Here is a 24,662-nt window from a genome sequence, read left to right on the forward strand (position 1 = left end):
ACATGATTTATCCCCAAAGAGAGACTGTTTGGTCACTGCTATAAAACTGAATGTTTGTGTCCCCGCGCCTGTCCACCAATTCATATGTTGGAATTCTAACTCCAGGGTGATGGTACCAAGAGTGAGGCCTTTGGAGGGGTGACTAGGAGCTTATATATATAAAAAAAGACTCCAGAGAGCTCGCTTCTTCTTTCTACCAGGTGAAGACCAAGGTCTATGAACCAGGAAGCAGGCTCTCACCAGACACTGAGTCTGCAGGCGTCTTGCTCTTGGACTTCCTAGCCTTCAGAACTATCAGAAATAAATTTGTTTATAAGCCATCTAGTCTATAGTATTCTCTTATAGCAGCCTGAATGGACTAAGATAATCGTTGTTTGTTTACGAAATAAAATTAAGTATCTTCTGAGGGGACTGAAGTTGACTCTCTTTATCTATCATAAAACTTTGACTTCCTTGAACTCATCTATACATTTATTGATTTAACATTTTTTAAGGGGCCAACAACGTGGCAAATAATGTGCAAGACACTCTGATAGGATGACACAGGTCTATTGTCATTTAGTTTTGTAGGGGAGGCAGTCAAGTAGTACTGGGTGCTCTGATACAAGTATAAATAGAGTAGATAGAGCTAGGGATAAATAAAAAACGTTCTTTTTAACCTGAGTGTTTGGGGTGAAGTTTAGGAAAATACGATAGTAACGGGAACATTTGCAGAATAGCCAAAATTTCTCAAATTCAGTTGCAAAATGGCTAGAGAGTGTATAGAAAAATGAACCACGGGCTTCCCTGGTGGCACAGTGGGTGAGAGTCCGCCTGCCGATGCAGGGCACACGGGTTCGTGCCCCGGTCTGGGAAGATCCCACATGCCGCGGAGCGGCTGGGCCCGTGAGCCATGGCCGCTGAGCCTGCGCGTCCGGAGCCTGTGCTCCGCAACGGGGGAGGCCACAACAGTGAGAGGCCCACGTACCGCAAAAAAAAAAAAAAAAAAAAGAAAAAAAAATGAACCACATTCTTCTATGTATGTCTCTGCAGGGCAGATAACGAGAATTGAGTCTTTTCAAAGCAGGTAACAGACTTTGGTTATGTCAATCACAAAGTTGCCTTCTTTTCCTTTCTGCTTATAGTAAGAGAAATTTTAAAAAATGGCCTATGGGATATGTTTCAATTAAGGTAAACAGGCCACAGTATATTGAACTTCTATCAATAAATTGAGTTCGTGTTCTCTAACTTTCCTATCAGCATCTTGGAACAGAGCCATTTAAATATAGCCCTTTGGGGTTGGCGGGGAGAAGGGGACAGGATGGAAAAAGTCACCACCCAAGGAATTGATCCAACATTTATGATATTTAGATGATTTGCTAGGTGCTTTCACCTTCTTATACTAATTCCATTTTCTCCATTAACCAATTGATGCTGTGAGAAGGTGCGTAACTTGACCAAGGTCAAAAGGCAGCTAACGGTCTTCCCTGGTGGCGCAGTGGTTGAGAGTCCGCCTGCCGACGCAGGAGACACGGGTTCGTGCCCCGGTCCGGGAGGATCCCACATGCCGCGGAGCGGCTGGGCCCGTGAGCTATGGCAGCCGAGCCTGCGCGTCCGGAGCCTGTGCTCCGCAACGGGAGAGGCCACAGCAGTGAGAGGCCCGCGTACCGCAAAAAAAAAAAAAAAAAAAAAAAAAAAAAAAAGGCAGCTAACAAGCACCAGTGCCCGGGATTGATCTCCACTGGACGCGGTCTTTTCCACTATGCGAGTCCACCAAAAACACGTAATAAAAAACAACCCCCAAAGCAACCCGCCCCCCCCAAACCCGTCCCTTCAAAGGGGGCTTAATCACTAAGACCTAGAGGCCATTTGCTAGGCGGGTCCGATCTAGTTGGGAAGGTAATCCCGGTTCTGCAAATCTCTCGCCAAACTCCATCCTGGCTAAAGGAGAGACCGGAGAGCCACTGGCCACACTCCAGGTGGGTCGTGGAGCACCCAGTGCGCGTTCTACGGATGGAGGTTTCAGACCCTCCGCGCAGGTGCGCGCGCACCTGTCGCCGGCCGCGTACGCGCCGCGCGGGGAGGGGGGGCGAGGATGAGTTACGTGCCCCGCGCGCGTGCGCCGGGCAATGCTCCCTGTACGTGCGCCGTACGTGGGCACGGCGTCCCCGCGCTCCGAGTTTCTGGACGGGGTTCGGCCCCGCGCCGAGTGGGAGTCTGGGAGGGGCGTTTCCCGGGCGGGCGCGGCGCCCCCTGGCGGCGGGCGGCGGCGCGGGGGGCCCTGGCGACGCGAGATCAGGCGTTCTCCGCGGGCAGCCCGCGGCGGGGCCTTGCCTGCTAGCGCGGGGTCCTCGGCGGCCTGGGTGGCTCGTTCCTCAGCTGCTGTCGTAGGCGCGGACCGCTGCCAGTGCGGCTGCAGTTGGCTCGCGGCGGCGGCGGCGGCGGCCGAGGCGGGGGCTGAGGCGACAGGCGAAGAGGGCGGCGGGCGCGGCGGCGGCGGAGCCCGAGGCGGGCGGCAGCGAGGGGGGCGAAGATGGCGGACGTGCTCAGCGTCCTGCGACAGTACAACATTCAGAAGAAGGAGATTGTGGTGAAAGGGGACGAAGTGATCTTCGGCGAGTTCTCCTGGCCCAAGAATGTGAAGACCAACTACGTGGTTTGGGGGTGAGTCCGGCGCGGCCGGGGCCGGGGGGCGGCGGGGCAGAGTTGGGCGCCCCCGGGCCCCCTCTTTCCGAACCCCTCCCCCCGTTCCCTTTGGGGATGGAGGAGAACCGGTGCTCCGGGGAAAAAGTTTTCCCAGGAGCAGAAGTTGCACTTGTAGGTGAGGAGGGAGCTGGAGGAGAGCTGTCTGCAGCGGTGCATCCTCTGAGCGTCGGGGGAGGGTGCCGTGGCGGTTTGTTTCTGCCCGTGTGTGCCGAGTGCTGGCTGCGTGCATAGGTGCAGAAAGGAGCGCACCGCCGGGTGCCCAGAAGTCTCTTTTTTGTTCTTTAGTTGTTCCTTTCTCTACGCGGCTGCTCTGTAACTATCTCTGCTGGCCCCTTGCAGCTCCTGATCTATTCCTTCTCCTTTCCCGATTCCCTCAAGCAGAGAGAAGGGAACCAGCTCTGAAGTTAGGACGGGAAAGAGTAGTCAGAATCTGTTGGGTGAAGGCAGGAGTTTCCTCAGGGAGGAAGTTACTGCTGAAATGGAGTAATGGGAAAAGTAAATGGGAAAAGACTCTGAAAAAGAATAGATATATACATATGTATTACGGGAAAAAAAAGAAAGAGAGAGAGACATGTCTGATCATCGTTGGGGGCCTTTTGAGTGATATCTCTCTCCGTGGTGTTTCAGTTGGATAGCTAGAACCCTGGGCCAGAACTTCCATACTCATTTTGTTCGATTGAGTGGGAGCAGTGAGCTTTAGGAAGAGTTGATGAAAAGCTAGGGGAAGTTTAGTTGGTTGGTTTTTATTTTTTTATTTTTTATCTTTTGGCCTCGAGGGCTTACGATTTAATTAGCTTTGTGAAATGTTGATGGAGAAATCATGCTGAGTTTTCTGTGTTTTTTCTCTTCCAGAAGGAATTTGTCCAGACAGAATTGCATTTGATTGAGTTTTAAAAACAACTTTTAAGAGTTTGTTTGGGGAAAAGAACTTGATTTGGGCAGTGCCAAACTAGAAGAGGTTAGGAGCCCTTTGCCCCGCCCGTAAGAGCTAGGGGCTGGTTGGGTTTTTAACTGATTGGTTTTTCTTTAAAAAATGGTTGAGTACTCGAGGCTGTTCAATCTGAGAACTAGGAAAAATTGTGAGGAGCTGGGTCGGTGCCTCCGAGGAGGTTACCTCGGTGAGAGTAGAGGAGATAAGACATAACTTGCTAAGAATCTCATTCCCGCTCTTAAAAGAGCAGTCACTTCTACCTGGGGGTGTTAGGGAAGGTTTCATGGACGTGTGTTTGGCATGTAGACATGCTACGGATTTTTCTTGAATAAGTGAATGAACAAATGAATAAGCTTTAAGGAATGGATAGGAATTCTGAGGGTGAAATGGTGGGTTTGGTGTTCCAGGATGAGGGAACTGTGTGGTTAAAGGCATGAGAGCTGGAAAGGAAATGTTTGGACAGCCATTCAGTGAAGCAAGTCGTGAGAAAGGAGTGCTTAGAATAGTAGATTTCAAACTTTCACAGCAGTGTATCACACCAATACAAACATTTTCATTTACTGTTATTCTCTGTGCACATGTAAATACACACATGTAGGGCTTCCCTGGTGGCGCAGTGGTTGAGAGTCCACCTGCCGATACAGGGGACACGGGTTCATGCCCGGGGCCGGGAAGATCCCACATGTCGCGGAGCGGCTGGAGCGGCTGGGCCCGTGAGCCATGGCCGCTGAGCCTGCGCGTCCGGAGCCTGTGCTCAGCAACGGGAGAGGACACAATAGTGAGAGGCCCGCGTACCGAAACAAACAAACAAACAAAAAACACACATGTACATAACATTAAACAATTTGCTCTTATTGAATGCAGTGCAATCTATTTTTTGTTTTTATATATCATAAAGAAATACCAGGTTGTGACTCATGTATTATACTTCACAGGACAACGATTGATAAGTGGTGTGTGGTTTGAAATATATTGATTTAGAGGAAAAGTGGAAACAGAGGCTAGAAAAGTCGGTTTGGGGCTGTTTGTATTGGGCGGTATTCAGATGAATTTAAATAACGTGGATATTTCTAAGATGGAGAGAATGTAATAGGGAGGGTGGGATTGGACACTAACTTTTGTTGAGCAAGTAATAGTATGTGCTTGCAATGATAGAGCTTTTGCACCCCTAGACGACATTGTTTTATTACAGGTAGAATTAGTTTTGGTTTTACATCATTGGTTTAATTTGAGGGATGTCATAAGACTCAGATGTCTGAAGTTAATTGTTGTGTTTAAGAACGTTGTTCAGCAGTATCTTACTTAGGAGACAGGATACATTTCTTGGAAGTTTAGCACCAGTCGTAGTTGTGCTTCTTTTCATCAGTTTGTCTTTTCTTATGGATCCTCTCTAACTGATTAGGTTTTTCTCTCTCTATTGACAAAGCCCAGAACCTAATTGGGCCAAATTCTAAAAAGTCTGTAGTAATAAAGTATGAATATGGTGTGCTTTCCTTACTTCTTGCTTTTTGTCACTATCTACTTTTGTGTTCCTTTTGCCCAAATGACAGTTCCACTTACTAAATTTCATACTCTACGTGTATCTTTGTTAGCTATGTTAAATCCGTCGTTGGATAGCAAAGTGAGTGTAGATAAATTAATACACATGATTAAGCCGAAGGAGTTGTATTAGAATTGTGAGTAAAAATCTTGTCTTAATCATTTCAGGACTGGGAAGGAAGGCCAACCCAGAGAATACTACACATTGGATTCTATCTTATTTCTACTTAATAATGTGCACCTATCTCACCCTGTTTATGTCCGACGTGCAGCTGTAAGTAGAATTCATTTAAAAACTCTTTTGATTTGATAGTTGGTATCCTTTGGTGTGGATAACTTCCGTCATGGGTTTTAGATCAGAAGAATGAAAAGTTTGTTTGTATCTCTATGAAAGTCTCCTGGAGGGTCAAAATTAGATAGATCACTGTGATTTATGCATATTTTTTAAATCTGTGATTTTTTTACATGTAAGATGTGGGTAATGTTTATAACAACAGAAGTTTCAAAGCTGTTTGTAGGGATGTTTTAAAAAATTTATGAGCCTGTGGAAGGACCTTGATATTCAGAAATGTAGTTTAATTGCAAGGAAAAAAAATTTTTTTTTGCATCAAAAAGAACCAAGTTTAGTAGACAGCTTTTTAAAATGAATTTTTAATCAATTTTATAAACTTTTTTCATACTTAATTGATAAATTCACTTGTTTTCAGATGCTTGAAAGATGCCTGCTTTCTGTATCTGAGTGTATGAACACTGCTTTTCTGAACAAGAAATATATATTTAGTGTCAAGTATGTATTGAAAAAGTAATATGTAGGGTGAAACTATTTAAGACTTCGGAAATAGTGGGATAAAATATCAGCATCTCGCTTTATAAAGCTATGTTAGCTCATATTAGATCTTTAAAAACTGAATCAGGCACTAATTAGAATGTTTTGTTGGATAAGTCCATTCATTTTGGGGTAATAAAGATAATCTAGACACTTGGTTTAGGTTTAGATTACGTCTCTGGGGAATGGCCGTAGTACATAACTGATTCTGTAATTGTTAACTGTGGGCCTTAGGACCTTTGGTCACGGAAGATTTAACTATTATATTTCTTAAATATTTGACAGATTGAAAGGGCAGAATTCTAAAAGTCTAGGGTTCTACAAATTTTGTTTTCTCCTGACTTCTTTGTATTATTTGCTCTTTCTTGTGAGCAGACCATTTCTGAAATGAGTTTTTCCTACTCATAGCCCCTATTTTAGTGTGAATAGACTCATACTTTTTTTGTTGGTGATAACATATATATAATTCATTAGTGACCAAATGATGAAGTATGTTATAATACTTAGACACAGTAATTTAAAGAAAATCAATTCAGATATTTTAACTATTTATGATATTCCGTGTAGACTAGTTTTTAAAAACAAGCACAAAAAAATCGGTGGGCTCTTGTTTATACTCATCAGCAGAAATTAAATTTTAACCTAACTTTTAAAAAACAGATTAATTTTAAGTGATTAAATATAGTTTATCTCTATCATTGAGGAGCATGTGCAGAATGTTTGCTGCAGTGAAGTATATAGTCAGTACTCAACATAAGATAATTAGCCAGGGATATTAAGGGTTCTTGTTCATTGTTGCTTATATAAAGTAACAAAGGGTTTATAACTGTATAATCCCGTAACCACATGTTTTTCCCGTACTCTGTTGTCCTTAGTTTACATTATAAAAATGGTAGTGAAGGGCTTCCCTGGTGGCGCAGTGGTTGAGAGTCCGCCTGCCGATGCAGGGGACACAGGTTCGTGCCCCGGTCTGGGAAGATCCCACATGCCGCAGAGCGGCTGGGCCCATGAGCCATGGCTGCTGAGCCTGCGCGTCCGGAGCCTGTGCTTCGCAACGGGAGAGGCCACAACAGTGAGAGGCCCACATACCGCAAAAAAAAAAAAAAAATGGTAGTGAAAGTTGTGGTAATGATAGAATTCATTGAATTCATGGCCCAAGGATGACTTGGTGCCTAAAGTATACAGTTTTATTTGTTTTGCTTACCTCTTTACAAATTGCTAATATAGGAGATTAAAGGAAAACTACTCATGTAGCACAATAGATACATTTTCCAGATTTAATTTTTCAATTTTTTCCCCCGCTTACAAAATTTATACACACTCAAGGATAAGAAAAGAAATATGTAATGTAGAAGGTAAACAACTGTCGTTAACATTTTTCTGTATAGTCTCCTGATTTTTTCCCTGTGCCTAAGCAACACATACCTATTTTTTAAATCATTTTCTTTTTTTTAGTTAAAATGTAGTCGATATACAGTAATAAAATATTTTCAGGTGTACAACATAGTGATTCAACATTTATGTACATTGTGAATTAATCACCACAATAAGTCTAGTAACCATCTGTCATCTTACAGTTTTTGCAGTATTATCGAGTATATTCCTTGTGCTTTACATTACATTCCCATGACTTAGTTATTTCATAATTGGATTGTTTGCTTTTTTGACGTTGAGTCGTGTGAATTCTTTATATATTTTGGGTGTTAATCCCTTATTGGATATATTGTTTGCAAGTATCTTCTCCCATTCAGAAGGTTGCCTTTTCATTTTGTTGATGGTTTCCTTCATGGTGCAAAAGCTTTTTAGTTTGATGTAGTCCATTTTTTTATTTTGTTGCCCTTGCCTGAGGAGACGAATCCCAAAAAATATTGATAAGACCATGTCAAAGAACACACTGCCTATGTTTTTTCCTAAGAGTTTTATTGTTTCTTAATTCTTACATTTAAGTCTTTAATCCATTTGAGTTTATTTTTGTATATGGTATAAGAAAGTGGTCCAGTTTGATTCTTTTGCATGTAGTTGTCCAGTTTTTCCAGGACCATTTATTGAAAAGCCTGTCTTTTCCTCAGTATATATTCTTGGAACATGTACTTATTGTTAATTATGAAAATATAGTTTTAGTGGCTCATTTAGTTTATTTGAAACAGTTCAGTTACCATATCTGGAGGAGGTCTGGTTTGGGTGTGAGAAAAGAAAGCACTTTGGAAACTTTGAATAAAATGAGCAAGCAATGGGACTAAAAAGATATTTGTCCCAAAAAACAAAACATCATGAGTAAAATTAAAAAATAAATACTTAGAATAAGCCAAGGGACAAAAAAGACTGTAATCGGTATTTCAAAGAGGATAGGGTTATTGTTTCATTTCTAATGCTTATCTTTTGTATATCTTACTGGAATTTTGAGGATAAAGTTACCAAAAATTAGTATGCTTAAAAATTGTCAAGATTTTATTAGGTTCTTTCAGCCTAATTATTTTCTAAAAAACATGATTCTAAATATATGTTATCAAGATATGTTGGAATAAAATTCAGACGTTACAGGATGTTGATCTTTACCAAGTTTCTTATAATTGTTATTGATTTGATATCTATTTTAAAATTTTGACTTTAGACTGAAAATATTCCGGTGGTTAGAAGACCTGACCGAAAAGATCTACTTGGATATCTCAATGGTGAAGCATGTGAGTAATTTTTTAATTGCTCTCACTCTTAAATAGACATTGTTGCTTTTTTTTTTTTTTTTCTCCCTGTGAAATAAGAATTAGTGGGAAGAGATTGTGGATTCCCACTAAAAACTTCCCCTACCTGCAGCTGTGTCCACATGCTGTCTTCTCCTTCGTGTTATAGTGGATGCACTTGACTCTTGGGGCCAGTCACCCCTTCCCTGCGTGTGGGTTTCATCTCCTTTCGCACGCTCAGAGACTCTGCCTTTGCACATTGCTGCTTCTGTCTTGCATCGTCAGTTCTCTTTCTTCTGCACCATTCCCTTTAAAACATACACAGTGGTCTCCCTCATTAAAAAAGTTCTCTGAGACCCCCTGTCCCCCACCTTCCTACTCTCTACTGGTCCAGTTGTCTTCTCTTTTTCATTACAAAATTCTTTGCAAGGGTTTTGTGGCGTCACTGCCTCCTCTTTACCTCTAATTCCCTCTTGAATCTACTCCAGTCTATCTTCCTCACCATCTCACTCAAATCACCCTTATGAGCTCAGCACTGACCTAAGGACTGGCAGATCCTTTGGTCTCTCCGCTTCACAGCTAACTTGACCTCTCAGCCTTTGATACTGTTGACTGCTTACTCCCTTTTGGAAAGCCTTTCTTGACTTGGCGTTTGGGGCACCAGACTCTTGAGGTTCTCTTTCTACTCACTGTCCACCTCACTTTTTTTTCTTGCTTCCTCATCTCCAACACTGATGTGTTCCTGAGCTTCACATTTAGAAATTCACTGTCAGCATCCTCCTTTGGATATTTAACAGGCGTCTGAAGTGTAGCATATCCAAAATAGAGTGCCGAAATAGAGTTCCTTCCGTTCTCCCCACTGACAGAACGGAAGCAGCAAGTCTGTTCTCCCGGTGTTCCCGTCTCAGTAAATGGTACCCCATTCATACAGTTGCTCAGGCCACCAACCCTGGAGAAATCTTTGATTTCTCTTCTCTCACAGCTCACGTCCATTCCATCAGCAAGTCCTTTCTTTACCTTTGAAAGTATGACAGCTTCTTACCATCGTATGCCCACCCCGCTCCACCTTCCTCTTTAGACCATTGCGTAGCCCTCCCGAAGGTCCTCGCTCCACTGTTTCCTACAGTGTAGCCTCTGCTCACCACTCAGAGGGACCTATTTTTGAAAACGCATCTGAACTTGATTGTGTCACCCACCTGCTCAAGGCCATCCTGTGGCTTCCCGTCACACTTAGAATACAGCTCATGCTCCTTTCCTGAGCTTCGTGACTGTGCTTCTGCCTGTCTCTGTGCCCTCATCCTCTCCCAGTCTTCCTCTGCCCACAGAAGTCCAGTCTTCCTGGTTCTTTTAGCTTTTCTAACCTTAGAGTCTTTGCACTTGCTGTTCCCTCTGTGTTACATTTTGTTTCTCTGCATTGTCACGTGACTCACTTCTCCCCACCCCATTCAGAGCTGTGCTCTAACGTTGTTCCCTTATATATATACGTTTATGTTTTTATTTATGTTTACATACACTTTTATGAACATGTGTTGTGATATTGGAGTATATTCTTTGAAGTTGATTTCAGTCAGGTTATCTCAGTTTGTAAGTTAAATGGTCAAAAATAGTTTGTCCTCTTACAGACTTTCTAATACAGATTAATCTTTTATAATAAAATGCTTTTACAAGCCTGCTTTAAAACATTTTTTAAGGGAAATAACCGTTTATAAAGTAAGAAATATAACAAATCTTGAGCATTCACTTGTAATTATATCCAATACGTGTCTTCAAATATTTATCTTCTCACAGAAATCTTTTTAAATCTTTAGCAACATCGGCCAGTATAGACAGAAGTGCCCCTCTAGAAATAGGTCTGCAGAGATCTACTCAAGGTATGTCTTGTTGCATGTTTATATTGAACTTTCAAACACCAGTCCCCAAACTATCCATTTATTTACTTCTTTTTTCCTTACAGTCAAACGAGCTGCAGATGAAGTTTTGGCAGAAGCAAAAAAACCGCGAATTGAGGTAATGGAACTTTATTTGAAAAGTGATTCGGTATTTTATGGAGATTGGAATCATGTAGTAGTAAGAATTCTTTGCTCATAGTAGTCCTAAGAACTTTTTTTTTCCTGGAAAAGTGGTAATATTAGAATGAACAGTTGATTACTAAGTAGCTTGAGATATCATGTAAGATCTCTCACATACAAGCTGTGTGATGGACAAATCACTTTATTTTCTTTGCCTTTATATCCTTATGATGAAAGTGTTGGCCTAGATGAGTGGTCAGAAGACTTTTTGTATAAAGGGCCAGATAGTAGCTACTTCAGGCTTTTTGGGCCTTGTAGTCTTTGTCCAGCTCCTTCACTCTGCCACTATAGTGTGAAAGCAGGCATAGGCAATGCATAAATGAACAGGCGAGGCTGTATTCCAATAAAACTTTATGAAACAGATGGCCAGCCAGATTTGGCCTTTGCGTTGTGGTGTGCCTACCTCTGGAATAAGGTGGTGTAGGAGTTTACTCCACTCTGAAGAGCTGTGAACATGAAGTCCTTATTCCAGTTACTTCTTCCAATATTGACATATCAGGTTATATGTTTTTCTGGTAGCATTTTATAGCCAGCAAGTGGAATATTAGTGTTGGTAAACAAGGGTAGTTCATGTTAAATAGAACCCTGTAAGCAATGCAGTTAACGTTGAAAAGAAAATTTGTTGACCAGCTCGTATACTGCATAAGACAATTAAACTTTAGGAGTTTAAATTGTATGAGTACAATACTGTTTATTTAGATTTGTAACAAGCCCCAGATCAGTTGCATATAAACCCTCTGAAAATGGAGGATCATGTATTAGAGGCACACTTAAAATCTGAGCAGTGACTGAACTGGCTATGTATCAATGACCAGTATAGGAATAACACTTGTAGTCACCAGCAGTGTTAACATTACTAGAAACTTAAGTTTTGTCATTTCACACTTACATAAAAATCAAATAGTTGTACCTTTTGCCTGCTTCATGAACAGCAAAGCATCCACAATTAAGGATAAGAGAGGTAACTTAAAGGGACAGGGTTGGTTGGTAAGTACATACAGTAGAATCACTGACAAAATTTGATGCTAAGATTACATAATTTTACTTAAGGATACTCTGAGACATGGACGTGATGTTTTTCAGATGATAGCGATAATTAGCTCGTTGTTATTCTGTGCTAGGTGATACTGTATGTACTTTATGTATATCATTAACTCATGTAATCCTCACCACCACCACCTGAAGTGGTCAGCACTGTGCATGTCATCTGTGAGCAAACAGGCTCAGAGACAAGAGACTTGCTGAGGTGCACAAAACTGGGATTAGAGCCCAGGCAGTGTGGCTCCTACCTAGTCCACCATGCTGGACAAATTTTGTGGCAGTAAAACTGAAATTTTCCCCAACTCTCTTTGTGTGTAAGGAAGTTATAACCCACTTTGTACAAAGTGAGTGAATATAGGACTTCCCTGGTGGCGCAGTGGTTAAGAATCCGCCTGCCAATGCAGGGGACACGGCTTCAAGCCCTGGTCCGGGAAGATCCCACATGCCGCGGAGCAACTAAGCCCGTGCGCCACAACTACTGAGCCTGCGCTCTAGAGTCTGCGCCCCACAACTACTGAAGCCCACGCACCTAGAGCGTGTGCTCCGCAACAAGAGAAGCCACCACAATGAGAAGCCCGCACACCGCGACGAAGAGTAGCCCCCACTCGCTGCAACTAGAGAAAGCCCACACATCAACGAAGACCCAACGCAGCCAAAAATAAATAAATAAAAATTTTTAAAAAAGTGAATTTAGAGATACCATTTAGTTGGAAAAAGGCAAACTTCATGATTTAATTATTTGAAAAAAAATTGAACATATCAGAAATGCAAAATTGCTAGGATCTGGTAACTTTAGAAACCAGCAAGAAATAGCATCATAAAATGCTTTCCAGAGCATTTGTAGGGTTAAAATGAATTACATAAATAGCTATTGATATATTACATAAACAGTTTTCAGTTCAGCAGATCTATATGGAGGACCTGCTGGGCACTATGCTAGCAGAGAGAAACCTTAGGATCTGGTTAAAACCTAGGCTGCCGTTGTCTCTAAAATCAGTCTCCTGAGACTTCCTTGGTAGTCCAGTGGTTAGGACTCCCTGCTTTCACTGCTGAGGGCCTGTGTTCGATCCCTGGTTGGGGAACTAAGATCCCCACAAGGCGCACGGCGTGGCCAAAAAAAAAAAAAAAATCAGTTTCCAAAGGAACTTGAGTAATACTTGTTAAATCATTCTTACAAATGGAAAGAATTTAATGTGCTTGTTAAAATATTAATCTTTGCATTCATCTCAGCAATAGGCCTGTTAAGAGTTTTACACGGTTAGAACACAATTGGAGCACATCTCTCTGGACCTCTTGAACGTACTGATGGTTATTATACAATTTCATATTTGTTAGCCATAGACACTGACTCTGGTTCTCAGTTTTCTCGTTTGTTGAATGTGGGCATTGAACTAGATCAGAATTAGTAAGTTTTGTTTTTAAGTAACTGAACACTTTTCAGACTGACTTTTACCTGAGATTCTAATATCTAAATGAGGTAAAAGTCGAGCTACCAAAGTTGAATTCAGATAAGAAGTGGCTCCTGGGCACTTTGTAGGAAGCCCCTGATGTTCTGAGGAACATACTTTGAAAACCATTAAAGTTTCACGTCTGGTGTTTTGTTCTGTGCTGATAGATTCAGGACCTGGGGCAACAGATGAAAAAAATCTAGACCCAAAATGAAATTTTTGACTGTGGCAAAGCCTTCTCGTAAAATTTAGTTATAAACTTCCCTGAAGAGAAGGAATTTATTTGTTGTATGTTATCTTTCTGAATAAAAGTAGCTATGATATGTTATGGGAAGAACACTTAAACATAGAAAAAACTTACTAAAGTTTATTTGTAAGCTTTTAGTCAGTTTTAATCTTACATGATCCAACATATATTTATTATTGTTGTCTTTATGTAACTAAAAATATTTTAAAATTGACCAAAGGCCAGTGACTTCTGGGAACTTGGGTAAGGAAAAGTTATGTGCAGTGGTTTTTTCTGTTGTTGTTCTACAAGTTAAAAAAAATTTTTAAATATTCACTGAGTGATTATTTTCAGGATGAAGAGTGTGTACGCCTTGATAAAGAGAGATTGGCTGCTCGTTTGGAGGGTCACAAAGAAGGGATTGTACAGACTGAACAGATCAGGTAAGAATTTCTTTAGTATAAACTGAGCAGTCTAGGTATGTGTAAGTATATATGGAAAAAAAGGATATTAATATGCTGTCTACATGTGTTCTTCATTGCCTTCAGTTCAGAAGATGCTTGAGCATGGTTTATGATGGGAGGATTGGAAGCCATTGTGCTACTTATGCTTTCTGGAAGCTTCTTGATTCTGTTACCATATTGATCTTTCCTTTTTAAAAATTACTCTATAATCCAAGCCACTCGTTTATCATGAAATATTTTGTTGGTTTATAGCAGTGATTAGCAAACTTTTTCTGTAAAGTACTGTGTGTTAAATATTTACATTTAACATGATTATTGATATGCTTAATTCTAGTTTTAATTTGCTGTTGTTTTCTGTTTGTCTCTTTGTTCTTTTTCCTTTTTGGGGTACTAAAATTTTGTCCCCCAAGAAGGAAATTCATTTAATTTTGGATTAAATGAATACATGCTGTAATTCCTTTCTGTTTTTTGTTGGCTGATTAGTTTATGCTGTTGTCCTATTTGAGGGGTTGCTAGGGTCACAGTCCACCTTCAGTGCTCCATCACCTTGTGAGTAAGCACGGGACCTTAGCTAGAAGGCACTCCCAGTTCTCTCCTCTTTGCCTTTGTGATACTGTTGTCATACATTTTACTCATACATGTGTTATAAACACCAATATGCATCGTTCTTATTCTTGTTTAAACAACTATCTTTTAAAGAGATTTAAATAAGAAAAAAAATTTATATACCCTTCCCATGCCTCTTCTTTCCTGTTGTAGACCTGTGTACCCATATTTTTTCCTTCTGCCTGAAAGACTTCTCACCCCAGCCCCCAAAAGACTTCTTTAACATTTCTTTTTTGTGGAGGTTTGCTAGTGATTCTTTCAACTTAATTTTTATTTCTGAAAAAGTTTATTTCCCCTATTTTTTTTTTTAAATTTTCACTGGATATGGAATTCCAATCTACATTTTTTTTTTTTTTTTTTGCGGTACGCGGGCCTCTCACTGTTGTGGCCTCTCCCGTTGCGGAGCACAGGCTCCGGACGCGCAGGCTCAGCGGCCATGGCTCACGGGCCCAGCCTCTCCGCGGCATGTGGGATCTTCCCAGACCAGGGCACGAACCCGTGTCCCCTGCATCGGCAGGCAGACTCTCAACCACTGCGCCACCAGGGAAGCCCCAAGCTACATCTTTTTAAATTACTTTAAGGATGTTGTACTGCTGCCTTCTTGATTGCATTGTTTCTGATTAGAAATCTGTCATCCTTATTTTTGTTTCTTTAAATGTGCCCTTTTTTCTCTGACTACTTTAAAAATTTTCTGTATTGCAGGTTTTGAGCTATGTAATTATCACCTGACCTGGAGGAGTGTTCTTCATCTTTCTTGTGCTTGAGGTCCATTGAGCTTTTTGAGGGGATTTTTGGGTTCATAATTTTCATTGAATTTAGAAAATTTTTGGTATTGTTTCTTAAAATTTTTTTTTCTTTTTCCCTCTTTCTGGCCTAATTACTCGTATTCTTCTGGAAGCTGTCCAACAGCTCACTTGGGTTCTTTTCTTTTTTTGGATTCTTTTTTCTGTTCATTTTGGATAATTTCTATAGTTCACTAATATTTTCTTCTGTAATTATATTCACATTACATTTGTAGTCTCCAACATTGTATTTTTTTTTATCTCTACAAAGTGGTTAAATATGCAGTCCATGTCTTTACTTGTTAAGCATATGGAATAGTTGCATTAATTATTTTAATGTCTTTGCTAGTCCTACGTCTGTGTCAGTTTATAGTGTTTTTGGTTTAGATTTCTCCTCATTTTGGCTTGTATTTTCCTGTTCCTTTATATGCCTTATAATCTTTGGATACCAGACATTTTGTATTTTATGTTGTTGAGTGCTAGATGTTTTTGTATTCTTCTAAATTTTCTTTAGTTTTGTTTTGGGACACAGTTAAATCACTTGGAAACAGTTTTTTCCTTTTGAGTCTTGATTTTAAGGTTCGTTATTTGAACTATGTTAATTTAGAGTAGTTATTCCCCACCAATGCAAAGTCAAGACCATTCTGAGTACTCTACCTAATGCCCCAGGAATATGAGGTGTTCAGTCTGGCTGGTGGCAACAGGTATTATTATTCATCCTGAGTGAGTGCTGGACACTGTTCCCTCTAATACTCTTGGTGGTTCTGTTCCTAGCTTTAGTTTCCACTTGTTAATGTGCTAATCAGTATTCTGCTGGAACGCTCGAGGGGGACCTTCTGTGCAGCTCTCTCTTCTCAGGTACCCTGGCCTGTGAGTTTCCATACGCCTTGTTCTTGCTGGAATCCCAGCACCATTTTCTCAGATCAGGAAATACACTGTTTTGCCTGGGTTCTCCTCCCTCTGCCATGTTGGAAACTTTCAAGGCCATAAACTGCAGCTTTCATAGGACTTACTTATTTAGTTTTCATTTGTCAGAGATCACTGTCTTTCATTGCTTGATATCATGCTATTGTGTAAACTATTGTTTCAAGTACTTTGACTGGTTGTTTCAAGACAGGAGGGTTAATCCAGTCCCTGTTACTTCATCTTGGCTGGAAGTAAAAGTCCAATGATTGAATGTCCAGTGCACGTTTGATTATAGTTTAGAAAAGTATTTGAATTTGGCTCAAGGTATGCTGGTATGCTTTAGATTTTAAGGGAAAGTTGTGTAGTATTATGTAAAATGAGTCGAATACTGATGCATATTGAGCATATACTTTGAGCAAGTACTTTCATACCTAATGTAAATAAAATACATACTATGTAATACTACCATGCTTAAACCTGCGGGAATTCCTGTCCTTTTCCCACATGTTAAATACGTAAACGTATTTCAAGATTGTCATCTTGTGATTAGCCTAATAATTTTATCAACTGTTGTTAAGGTATCCAAACACTTTTTCTTGTTTTACATTTTGAAAAATGACACTAAGCTTAAGATTGTCATCTTAATGAAATCTATTCTTTCATTCTAAATAGTTCTGAAAGCATAGGCTCTGTTTGCTATTTCACATGTTATTTGAAAATAAAGGAAAGAAAAAGAAAATTTCAAAATATTGTTTTATCTTCTAGGCTTTAAAAGGAGTATATGTTTATATGGCATATAAAAGCCTCTGTCATGTATAAAATTGATATGTTGTACATTGTAACATATAGATTTGAAACCTTGAAATAAGTTTCAAGGAAAACCTAAACTGTGAATTCTAAACAGAATGAAAAATTTTTACCCCCATTCCAGGGTGGTGCATGCACATGCTCACATATGTGTGTGTGTTTGTATAATTTGCATGGGTGGGAGGGAGGGTTAGCAAGTAAAAGTCTCATAGAAAAGGGCTTTTTTTGGGGTGGGGGGAAGTGCAGAGAAAGGTTTATTGCAGGGCCAAGCAAGGAGAACGGGTGGCTTGTGCTCAAAAAACCCAAACAATCCGAAGGGTTTCAGCAAAGTAGTTTTAAAGGCAGGGTGAGGGAGGGGTGTCCCAGGGTATGTGATCAGCTTGTGCAAAATTCTCTGATTGGGAGGGCAAGAGGTTAAAAAAAAATGTGAAAAATTTTTTGCATTGTTCCTTCTAAGAAATTACTAATTTGCTTATAGTGCAATATTTCTATAGGGTCTCTTTCTTACATGGTTAGACGTTATCAAGCATGTCAGCTTTATATATAAGAAGGAAAACTTAATTATTGCCACTTATAGTGTTATTACCAGGAACTTAAAAATGTCACAAACTATTTTATTATGTGCTCAAGAGATCCTTGCTGTGAATATTAAGAAAGAAATTGCTTTCAGGTCTTTGTCCGAAGCTATGTCAGTGGAAAAAATTGCTGCAATCAAAGCCAAAATTATGGCTAAGAAAAGATCTACCATCAAGACTGACTTAGATGATGATATAACTGCCCTAAAACAGAGGAGTTTTGTGGATGCTGAAGTAGACGTGACCCGAGATATTGTCAGCAGAGAAAGGGTGTGGAGGACGCGAACAACTATCTTACAGAGCACAGGAAAGGTAATTGAAATATTTTATTTTTTCGTTAGAGTCAGTGTGTGTGTTTCATCTACGATTTGTTACAAAACTGGTTAAAGTTTCCCATGAGGAGGAAGTTTCAAGTTTATATCTGACAGATCGGTAATAATGTAGACTTCTAAGGGGCCATATTTACCATTCCATTCTAGCATGTGGTTGGTTGTTGGTCACCAGAGAAGCTGATGAAAAAGTCTGATTCAAAGTGTGAGTCCCTTTATGTTCACCTCATTTGTAGATCCAAAGAGATCTACAGTTTTCTTGTTGATGGGATTTTTGCTTAAACCTAATGAACAAGGAATATTGATGGCAAGCTCTCTGGTCATTAATACTGTTATTAATTTTTTTCCTCACAAAGTAGAGAACTTAACGAAAATCAGTCGGCAAACATTTATTGAGTGTATTTGATACATTATAGTCTGTTGGGTGGATGTTTATTCCTTATTAATGGAGTTCTTTTGTTTTTTGCTACAGGATTGTGGGTTTTCTTCCTTCCCTTTCTCCTTCTTTCCTCCCTCCTCGTCCCCTTCTCCCTGTCTCCTTCCCTTCCTATTCATGATTACAAAAACTGCATTAAAAAACATCCTTGTACATACACCTTTGTGCATTTATGTCTATATAGCAAAAGGATTAATTCCTAGAAGTGAATTGCTGATCAAAGGAGATATGTACTTTAAATTTTGAAAGATAAGAAGTCGAAAGATGCTGGATGTTCAGTATCTTAATAGATCTCCAAAAAGGTTGCGTTGATTCTGTTTCACTTACCTCTTTTCTCCTCTTTTCCTCCCACACATCCGAATTTTCCCTTAAATGTTAATTCTTCACTGATGCCCAGTTCACAGTGGTGATTTGGTGAGAAGGTTTATAGAAGTTATGAGATTACTGATGGAAGTGAGCTTTAACATTGGTCCAGGCAGACTGGTTTTCTTTGCAGTTCTTTTTGGATTCTGGCCTTAAGTTTACTGTGCCATTTTAGTAGGAATAAAGCTACTAGAAAAGAATATATGAAGGAAAGAATTCTTTTTCTTTTGTACTTTGACTTGTTTTACAGAGTACTTGAGGTCGAGGTTAAGAATCATTCTCGGGCTTCCCTGGTGGCGCAGTGGTTGAGAGTCCGCCTGCCGATGCAGGGGACACGGGTTCGTGCCCTGGTCTGGGAGGATCCCGCGTGCCGTGGAGCGGCTGGGCCCGTGGGCCATGGCCGCTGGGCCTGCGTGTCCGGAGCCTGTGCTCCGCGACGGGAGAGGCCACAACAGTGAGAGGCCCACATACCGCAAAAAAAAAAAAAAAAAAAAAAAAGAATCATTCTCCAGAGCTTAGAATTATAGAGAAATTTGAGAACATGAGTAAACTTTCATTTTTGTATTTAAAATAAAGTGATCTGTTGATACTCATTTTTACTGCCTAGTATGGCTAATAGTTAAATATTGTTACTTATATTGTTCTACCAATGTTCATTGTAATGTTTGAAATGAACAATTTTCTTTGAGCTCTAGGTGGCAGGATTGTACCATCATTTCAAAACTTAGTGTTCTAATATAATTTAGTGTTGTTGGCACCAATGTGTAATTTTAAAAATAAGTTAATACTAGAAGAACTGTTTGGTAGCTAGGTTTGTTTCTATGACTATGAACATTTTTAAAAGTCAAAAACAACGATTTTAACTGATAGCCTCTCTGTATACTGTTCTCATCTGCAAAACTCTAAAAAAAAACCCTCTAAAAAAACATTTTTAGGTACTTATAGCCCTGAAAGGCCCTGTGATTTTTGACAGATCTTCATTATTACCAGGTATCGGGGCTTTCTTATTTTCTGAGTTTCCAGAATAAAACACAGGTTTAAAATTCCATGAAAAATGTAACTACATACTTTTGTAGTTATATTACCACTGCAAACACCCTACAAAAAGGCAGCCTGATTTTATAATACTGTTTAAAACATACTTTTAGGGGCTTCCCTGGTGGCGCAGTGGTTGAGAGTCTGCCTGCCGATGCAGGGGACGCGGGTTCGTGCCCCGGTCCGGGAAGATCCCACATGCCACGGAGCGGCTGGGCCCGTGAGCCATGGCCATTGAGCCTGCGCGTCCGGAGCCTGTGCTCCGCAACGGGAGAGGCCACAACAGTGAGAGGCCCGCGTACCGCAAAAAAAAAAAAACCAAAAAAAAAAAACCCAAAAAAAACCCATACTTTTAAACTTACATACACTAGTATATGTTCATCTTTGAAAGATTGATAAAAAGAGATCACTAAAAGGAAGATAATAATCCCCTGTAATTCTACCACACAAAGATAGCTAGTAACATTTTGATTGATTCTTCTAGAGTTTGTGTCTCTCATGAAATGCTTTATTATTTTTAAAGTAATGAAATTTGACTTTCGTATTTTCAGCTATTTTCATAATAGGATTAAGATTTTATTTGCATATGTCACTGTGTTGACCTTCCCACTGCTGGTGCAAAAGCAGTGGTTGGTTAACTGCTGGCATCTTGGCATGAATCAAAGCATTGGCACCAAACTTTGCTAGTAGCCATTTTGTTCTTCACCTACTAATGATGTCCTTGGTGAAATTTGAAAATTTACTAATTTTATTAAATCTTAACCTTTGAGTATATGTCTTTCTAGTATTTTCTGTGATGAAATCGGAGCATACAAAGCACTCCTGCATCCCAAAATGTGATGATTGTCTCCACAAAGAGCACGTGTGCATTTGACATTTTTTCGTAAATGAGGGAAGAAAGCCTGTTCCTTCAAGAAATGGAACTGACAGTATTCTTTGCCAGTAATAAAATGCGAACTTTCATGAGAAAATTAGAATTTGGGAGGTTTCTTTTTGCTACTGAGACCTTAACAGTTTCCTAAATTTAACATAGTGCCACTCTTCCTTGTCATTACTTTTTGTGCATTTTGGAAAATACTTTTTCACAAAAACAAGTTATTTTTACATGGAATAGTTTTTTCCCTCATTTTTGTAGGAATTAATATTTTTAAAATATTTTAGTTTAAATTTCTAATGTGATAAATATTGTAACCTATATAATAAAACTCTTTGGGGTGTGCCATAATTCTCGAGAGTGGGAAGGGGTTGTGAGACATTTGTTTGCTGTCCTAAAGAATTATAGCAACTTGTAAGTACTATTAGTGGGGCAATGGTTAAAGTTATGTTTCAGGCCGTCTCTCCTTTTGTATACATGTTTATTTGTGTAATATTTATTCAACATCTACCAGCCAGGCACGTGGTGGGCACTCACTCGAGATGCATTGGTCCTGGCTTTCACAGAGGTTATATTCTTTAATAGGAGAGAGAAAATTAAATAAGCAGTAATTGTGACATATGACATTATAGGGATGCTACCCAAGAAAGGCGGCTAACTTGGTCTAGAACAAAGAGGAGAGAATGATACCTAAAGAGTAAAAAGTAATTAGGAGGGACAAGCTGTCCAAGCCAAAGAAACAGTATTCTTAATTGTCTAGAGAAGAGAAATCATTTGAGGTTCACGAGGACAGGGACGACGTCTCTCTTAGTCGTCATTGTGTCTGAGTGCCAAGCGAGGTGTTTGGCTTATAGTCATAACACATTGCTTAAAATGATAAGTGATTGACAGGCAGAATTAGAAGAGCCCCAAGGGAACTGAGGGAGCAACTCAGGTAAAAGAAGAATATTTCATGAAGGAAGGAGGAGTCAGATTCGTCAGCTTTGTTCAGTGTTGCTAAGGTTGTTCATGCAGAAGTTAAGTTAAATTTTTAAATTGCTTTCCAACTTAAAAACTTTGAAAAGTGCATGTTGAGTCCTAACAAACAGTATCTTAAAGCTTTCAACATCTCATAAAAATTATAGCAGTCTGAAATTAGCACTGGAGTTTATTATACCTAGAAGAGAATATAGTAGTTGATTTCTTTCAGGAGGATTAGTGTCTTTTAGAATTAAGAAGCCCCCTTGGCAACAAATCTGCCATATTTTTTTTTTTAATGTTAACTTGTTTCCTGGTTACATATTTGAATAAATGGAGAATATGAATGAATTTATAGCCAGTTATGCACTTTAAGTAAAATGAAAATAAGTGAGTAACACGGGGTTTATAATAATTGGTCTTTGGATGAATTTCCTAGTAGCAGTTGATTTTTACTTACATGTGTAGTAATCATACCTCATTATGATGTAGTAGGGAAGAATTGATAGGAAGAAAACTGAGTCTGAAATTGTTGATTAAGTAAACTTACTGCTTTTGGATATTTAATTTTAAGCAGACTTAATAATTAAAATCCATTTGTTTCAGAATTTTTCCAAGAATATTTTTGCAATTCTTCAATCAGTAAAAGCCAGAGAAGAAGGGCGTGCACCTGAACAGCGACCGGCCCCAAATGCAGCACCTGTGGTAAGAATGTTTTGCTGCTTATGTAGTAATTTTAATGAACACGATTATTCCGTGTTGTAATTTTGAAAACATCTTAAAGTATTTATTTGCTTCTTTATTGTATAGTTGACATACAATGTTATATTAGTTTCAGGTACACAACATAGTGATTCGACATTTATATATATTACAAATTGATCAGAACCGTAAGTCTAGTAACCGCCTGTTACCATACACAGTTATTGCAGTATTAATGACTGTGTTCACTATGCTGTATATTGCATCCCTGTGACTTAATTATTTTGTAATTGGAATTTTGTACCTCTTAATCCCTTTTACATATTTTGCCCCAACTTCCCCCAACCCCTTCGGTGACCACCAGTTTGTTCTCTACATCTGTGAGTCTGTTTCTGTTTTGTTTAGTTTGTTGATTTGTTTTCTTTTTTAGATTCCACATATAAGTGAAATCTATGAAGCCAGTTTCATAAGGTTCAGCAAAGGAAAAATGATATGCAAATAAAACCTTTTTATATAGAATTTTTGAAAGTATGTCAACATTTGGTAGAGTACTAATGCAGTCCTTGCGAGAACTAGTAGTTTTATTTGTTCATGAAATCCTTGGTGTTTACCCTTTTAGAGGTAGTGAATTTTTGCCGGTATTTGGACGAACACTTGAGGTGACTTTCTGGCAAGTTTTTAAGTGCCTCTTATTTGTCAGGCAGTTTGCTGACAAGGATGCAAGAGGGACAAGAACGAAAGCCCCTTTGAGCTTGTAGTCTAGCAGGACATAGAGATGAGTCAGACAGGTAGTGAGGCAGGTGCCGTTATGGTGAAACACAGGGCGCCTACGGTCATGAATTGGTTGATATCTTGAATAGCAGCTGGCATGAAACTTAGGTCAAATCTTAAAACAGTTTGGCCATTATCTTCTTGACTGAATATTCTCTCTGTTTCCGTAATCATTAAAATACTTGAAAATTTTAATGTTTGGTTTTTCACAATAGAAGTGTATACCTAGTGACAGTCTTGAATGAGTATCTTTTATTTGGAATAATAATACCGGTAGCATCCTGTTGTAACAGAATGAAGCATATTTCAGTATTTATGAATACCATGAATTTCCCAAGCAATTCTGGGAATATTCTTTAAATCTGTTTCTTTAGATTATTACAGACTGAGTTTTATATAAAGTATTTGTGAATTAAATTATACATCATTAGATTAGCAAGTTTTTCTAAGTATTTTTAAAAAACACCTTTGTTAGCTTCAGTTTTACACTGTACATTGATACATGGGTTTATTGTCATTGTTATTTATTTAATATAAGGATTAATAATTGGAATAATTCAGTTAAAAGGCTCCAACGTGTCAGCTCAATAAGCTTTGCATTAAAAGTTTTTTTTGTTAAAGAAAAATAATTCATGACTGGAGACAGTTTATTAATTTGTGAAGAAATTTAAGTAATTAGAATGAAATTACTACGTACACCGATTTTATTTCTGCAGTGTCTAAGAATTTTGCTTTGTGTCTTCGTGCATGTTTACTTGGGGTCCTTTGCCTTGTCCCTGGCAAGGATGGTGATTTTCTAGCAGTAAACAGTATCTTGAAAATCAGCTTCAGATGATTCCCCACTTTTGTCTACTCCTCGTTTTTGTCTTATTGGCTCAAATATTGAGAAGAAGAAGGCTTAGAAAACAATACCCTTATTGTGTTTTTTTATTATGAGTATTAAGTAGCAATTTAAACAATATTGACACGTAACTCATAGTTATTATATTTTTCTACAGGATCCCACATTGCGTACCAAGCAGCCTATTCCAGCTGCCTACAACAGGTACGACCAGGAAAGATTCAAAGGAAAAGAAGGCAAGTTACTTAATTTTGGTCTTCCCCTTACCATGGCCTTGCTGAACTTGAGAGGCAGTGTGGCCTGGTGTTGGGGGCAGGGGTTGGCAAACTAATGTCTGCAGGCCAAGTCTGTGCCACCACATACGTGTTTTCGTGAATGAAGTATTGTTGGGACACAGCCACACTCATTCATTTTTGTGTTACCTGTGGCTCCTTTAGTGCCGTGACACCAGTTGGACTTGCGACAGCGATCGTGTGGCCTGCAAAGCCTCAAAATACGTCCAGCATTTTACAGGATAAGTTTGATAAGTTACTTGAAGCGCAGTCTCTCTCAGTTTCTTCCTGTGTGTCATTACGATACTAATAGTAGCGTTAGTAGTAGTCCCTATCGTTTAGTGTTATTGTGGGGATTAAACTAGTTAATGAAGTACACAGAATAGTAACTGGTATATATAATAAGCTATCTATAAATATTTACTGCTCTTAGCCTTAATTCTGTTTCTCAGAAGTTTATTTTAGAACTGAAATTCTATATATCAAATCATATTTTCCC

The 24,662-nt window shown here is 39.4% G+C and overlaps 1 protein-coding gene across 1 annotated transcript in view; it reads left to right on the top strand.

The window, feature by feature from the left end:
• The first annotated feature begins 2,349 nt into the window (after positions 1–2,349).
• CDC73 (cell division cycle 73) overlaps positions 2,350–24,662 on the top strand; it is a 94,517-nt gene continuing 72,204 nt past the window's right edge. The window contains exons 1-9 of the mRNA XM_060091448.1: positions 2,350–2,643; positions 5,324–5,429; positions 8,593–8,662; positions 10,468–10,530; positions 10,614–10,666; positions 13,798–13,886; positions 17,679–17,895; positions 22,184–22,282; positions 24,049–24,127. Coding sequence (XP_059947431.1) covers positions 2,513–2,643; positions 5,324–5,429; positions 8,593–8,662; positions 10,468–10,530; positions 10,614–10,666; positions 13,798–13,886; positions 17,679–17,895; positions 22,184–22,282; positions 24,049–24,127 — 907 coding nt within the window. The 5' untranslated portion in view covers positions 2,350–2,512. The remainder of the gene's footprint in view (positions 2,644–5,323; positions 5,430–8,592; positions 8,663–10,467; positions 10,531–10,613; positions 10,667–13,797; positions 13,887–17,678; positions 17,896–22,183; positions 22,283–24,048; positions 24,128–24,662) is intronic.

The sequence above is a fragment of the Mesoplodon densirostris genome, chromosome 2 (assembly GCF_025265405.1).
Source record: "Mesoplodon densirostris isolate mMesDen1 chromosome 2, mMesDen1 primary haplotype, whole genome shotgun sequence".
In the NCBI taxonomy this organism is placed as follows: domain Eukaryota; kingdom Metazoa; phylum Chordata; class Mammalia; order Artiodactyla; family Ziphiidae; genus Mesoplodon; species Mesoplodon densirostris.